The sequence below is a fragment of the Palaemon carinicauda genome, chromosome 30 (assembly GCF_036898095.1).
Source record: "Palaemon carinicauda isolate YSFRI2023 chromosome 30, ASM3689809v2, whole genome shotgun sequence".
Taxonomy (NCBI): Eukaryota; Metazoa; Arthropoda; class Malacostraca; order Decapoda; family Palaemonidae; genus Palaemon; species Palaemon carinicauda.
In genome coordinates, this window is record NC_090754.1 from 44,940,474 (window position 1) to 44,945,473 (window position 5,000).

The 5,000-nt window shown below is 35.8% G+C and overlaps 1 protein-coding gene across 1 annotated transcript in view; it reads right to left on the reverse strand.

Moving 5' to 3' along the window:
• Positions 1 to 1,830: 1,830 nt before the first annotated feature.
• Positions 1,831 to 5,000, reverse strand: part of LOC137623768 (esterase E4-like) — a 6,595-nt gene continuing 3,425 nt past the window's right edge. Inside the window, exons 4-7 of the mRNA XM_068354591.1 lie at positions 4,716 to 4,795; positions 4,002 to 4,229; positions 3,276 to 3,405; positions 1,831 to 2,181 (exon numbers count right to left, since the gene is read on the reverse strand). Coding sequence (XP_068210692.1) covers positions 2,083 to 2,181; positions 3,276 to 3,405; positions 4,002 to 4,229; positions 4,716 to 4,795 — 537 coding nt within the window. The 3' untranslated portion in view covers positions 1,831 to 2,082. The remainder of the gene's footprint in view (positions 2,182 to 3,275; positions 3,406 to 4,001; positions 4,230 to 4,715; positions 4,796 to 5,000) is intronic.

The window sequence follows — 5,000 nt, forward strand, 5'->3', positions numbered from 1 at the left end:
TGACACCCGTAGGTTGATTTCCAATTCTTTTTTTTAATCATTTTACCAATACTTCTCTTTTTCTGAGAAAGCACCATTATTCCAGCTCCCTGACATCACAAAGATTTAACTCAGATTATATATAGATGGTCTGATAGAGCAAAAAGATGACACGGAATGGATAGTATACCTGAGTGGAAATCATTTCAAAGGTTTAAAAGGCCACTCAAAAATGGCAGAGGCAAAGGACAGTGACATTACCCTAGCAAACAGGACAGTGTCCAAGAGTCTGACCATCTAAAGATCTCTTTCCACCCAAGCTAGGATCAGGGATGGCCAGGCAATGGCTGCTGATGACTCAGTAGGAAGACCTATAGGCTCCCCCAAACCACCCTCTACCTATCTTTAAGGATGGTGAGGTTGCAGTAAACCAAGGGAACTAACCAGTTTGAGCTCGAACCCCAGTCTGGCGATCACCAGGCAGAGACGTTACCATTAGGCCATAACAACCCCTACAAAGTCATACACATACTATTTCTGGTTTGATTTGTTTCTTTTTTATCATAAATATTGCTTACGATTTTCCATATTGTTTGTACTCTAAAGACATTGGTTTGTACTGTAAGAATAAGTTGTGAAGCAAGTCGTAAACGGTCTTTAATTAAACTGTTACTGGGTGACTGGAGTGTTATGGAGGACAAAATCTCATTATTGTTTTATAGTACCTTTTAAAACTACGCAGTGAGAGTACAAAACATATTAATTAGGTTTATGTAGAAGTGGCAACGTCTCTACTATGAACCAAGATTCAATTCAAAATGTAGGCATTGCTTTCACTCGTGTGATGCCATCTAGTGACAAAACTCAGCTTTTCTCTCTACTTGAATAATTGACTCTGTGGAACTCCACTTTTCTCCCCTCTCTTATAGTGTCTATTGATGTACTTCACTGATCTTCTGCACTGTCTGTACAATACCTTGACCAGTTTTTACTCCACAGAGAGAACACATTAACACATCTGTCACTAGACTTGTTGACCTTTATTTACCACATTTTGATGATACATATCTCTAAATATTCTTCCCTATTACCCTTTTTAGTTCTAAGTAAACCAACCTTTTTCTCAGATACCTACCTCCTCTTCATAAGTCCTTACACTCTTCCTCACTCCAGTAGTTTCTACCACAGTCTATAGTCCATTTCTTTTAGCGATGCATATTTGCACCGACTCGCAGCGGTGCCCTTTTAGCTCGGAAAAGTTTCCGGATCGCTGATTGGTTGGACAAGATAATTCTAACCAATCAGCGATCAGGAAACTTTTCCGAGCTAAAAGGGCACCGCCGCGAGTCGGTGCAAATATGCATCGCTAAAAGAAATGGACTATAGGTATAGACCGTGGTTTCTATTCATCGAAATCCCTCATCCAAGTGATGTATTTTACTGATCTTTTCCAATGTCTGTATAACACCCTCACTTGTATTTGCTCCATAGATGAAATTCGCGCATATACAACGCACACACATCTGTCACTAGAATAATTGTGGACCTTGAATATTCACATTTTGATATTACGCTTCTACAAATATTCTTCCTTTTTAGTTTTTTTAGTTCTAAGTAAACCAACCCGTTTACAGATACTTACCTTCTCTTCATAAGTCATTACACTCTATGTACCCACTTCCTTAGATTCTGTTGTCTGCAGATTTCAGTGTAAAACTCAAATATCAAGATTTTTCTAGGGTATTTATTATATATACATATCCAAAATGTTTTTTTTTTTTTTTTTTTTTTAATTTTAATGAAACTTTAATTTACCGATATTCTGCAATTGGTTTCCATATAAATAGAGTATCTATTTAAGCTACGGAATTTAAGGATGAGTTTCTTTAGGTTGTTCTTGATTGTATTAAAAAAAAAAAAAACATTTTTAAGTTGTCTTGACAAACACAACATGAACCATAAATAGCATCTTACTAACAGTAATATAACATGAATTTATTACAATAAGTAGCACATTATTCGTGGTTTTAGGGCTGATTATAAAGAAATATTTGTTGTTCCCAAAACTACCACAAATCTTTGCAAATGCTTTCACACATACTTTCATTTGCAAAAACTGTCTTCTAAACCTTGACTCTCACTTGCTGACTTTGTTGACGTAGACAGAATGGCCGGTATTACTTGTGTCCAAAAGTTTCGCCCCTGAAACGAAATTGATATCATTAGTCATTTTAGGTTCAATGCCTATTCCATTGTACCTTAAATATAGTGTTTTCCTATAATCAAATTTTTCCTATTGTGACGAGATGCATTTTAGACCCTGACTTAAAGAAATGTTGGCTGACTCTTACAACAGAAGCATTTGGTCCACAAACAGGAGATTGTTTTTTTTCACCAGTTCAAAAAATTTGGGGAAATTTAACTGGGCTCCACAATGCTCTAGAAGAGTTGGAAGGCCCAGGTCTACATGGCTGAGGACTATGAAGTGTGAAGTGTGAGATGAAGAGTGGAGAAGTATTGCATTAAAAGCTCAAGATGGAGACGACTGGCGAAATCTAATTGAGGCTCTTTGCGTTAATAGGCGTAGGAGATGATGATGAAGGTGATGATAATACTATTGCAAATATTCATTTCTATAACAAATGACTCGTTTAACCAATATGCATAAGTTGCTAAAGAAACTATGGAAGGAAATTCCCCAGAACCTCATTTCAGTTGCCAACGTCGAAAAGTTCTAACATAAAAGATTCTCTTCTAAGGTTCTTCCCACAAGACGAAAAAGGATCGACGCTCTTCAATTGTAAAGCAAAGCATTCTTCTTATTATCATCATTATTATAAATAGCTAGGCTACAACCCTAGTCGTAAAACACATGATCTTATAAGCCCAAAGGCTCCAACAGGGAAAATATCCCAGTGAGGAAAGAAAATAAGGAAACATATAAAAAGATATGCTTGAGTATACCCTCATGCAAGAGAATTCTTCGTCATGAATATGTCAGATGGGTCTGCACAGTTTACTGTTCATTATCTATTATTATTAACAGACTTGCCCTGACTATGCAGATCAGGATAGCAGAGATAACCTTCAACTCAAGTACAGATCTACTTGAATGAAAATTACTGTTTGCTAATTTTTGAGAACCAAAAGAAATCTACTTTGCCTTTAACGCAGAACTATTTCTGAATATTGGTGAAAAGTTAATATAATTTCTTATGTCTGCAGAGTATAATACAGTCAAGGGTTTTTACCATTGGTCTTTGCTTATAACACTAAAAAGAGCAATCATAGTTCACCTCCTGATTGTAAAACTTCTGGACCATGACAGGATTGGGAGATATGTCGTAGTAGAACAGAGGCAATCCTGGTTTAACTGGTTCCCAGACAGGAATGTCTGTCAGAGACGGTAAGTCCGTCTGTGGTTTCCTGAAACAGAAAATACTTTGGATGAAAATCATCATGAAGAGTGTTCCACAAAACTTTTCTTTTGATTGGCCAAAGATCTCGTTGCTATAATTCATTGCGTATTTGTCTATTATCAGTTCAGTTGATAGTTTAATTATTAAAAAATATCACTCATGAAATTTCAAAATATTCCTGGATTAAATGCTCTAAATATTCCCAGTTGTTTTTATGAAATTTGGTAAGTTACATGTAACTGTAGTTTCATTACATTCGACGTTTATCACTCTACTCTAGATCATTGCTAAGTTTGATTAAAATTCTAGTAAACATATTTACACCTTCCTAGAACAATTCCATAAAAAATAAAATATTAGCAATTAGTACTACTTTAATTGTTTTTTTATAAAGCTTCTTGATATCAATCAGATGAAAATGTTAGTATATTCAAAGGCAAGATTGTGTGCCTTAACTGTTTGACCATCATCTTAATGAACCACAGACTTTTTTGTGTGTGTGTGCTGCGATCTATGAAGTTACTATGATATCAATCAGATGAAAAGCCTCAACCTACATAATGTTAGAATGGAACCGTCTGTCTTTGACCATTCCTCACCCACCCTGTCATGATGAAGTTTGCCACAAGAGAAGTGAGGATATCCGAGACGCGTTGGTCCCTCTCAGATTCGAACCGAGGATCATTGGTCGGGGAAAAGACGTAGACCAGGTCATCCCCGTGAGATATTCCCTCCTCCAGCATCCTGGAGGTGTAACCCATCTTCCACATCATCTCGTAAGGTTGCCTCGCCCATACTGGGCTCTCTGGATCCCTGTGAGTCATCATATACCTGTTCCCAAAAGGAGTGTTATCATCCTTATTAATGTCATCATTCAAAATAATTATAACATTACTAATGGATTAGATTATGATGATGATGATCATTTTGATATACTGTAATATATTATTTTCTATTATAATCATTCCTCAATTTCATGGTTTTATTTTATGAAAAAAAAACTCATTTTTTTTTTGGGGGGGGGGGCCAAATACTGTTGTCTAGAAAGATGACATCTATTTTGTTTATGGTCTTTGTGTCTACTAATCTACAGTATTGGAAAGACCAATTTCAAATAGACTTTTAAAAATATTCAGTGAAAGTATAGGTTTTTGGTTTTTCTTCATGAGAAGTTAATTTGCCCTCAGTAAAATAATTCACAAAAGTGTTGAAATCTCTTCTATCTTCAGACATACTCCTACAATAGTCATGCCATAATCCATAAAAATTAATCTGCATGAATGTACTAAAACTAGTGTTAATACACAGCCTACTTACGCATATACAGGTGATCCCGAAGTTGCAAGGTGATCTGCCATGTCGTCAATACACACGTGGAAATAAAAGTCAGTAGCAGCCTGAGAGAGCAAAAGAGACCTGTGGACATCTCAGAAAATAGTTTTGCACGGCTCTGTACTATTCTAGATCATAAGCAAGACCAAAGATTTCTATCATTAACACACACACACACACACACACACACACACATATATATATATATATATATATATATATATATATATATATATATATATATGTGTGTGTGTGTGTGTGTGTGTGTGT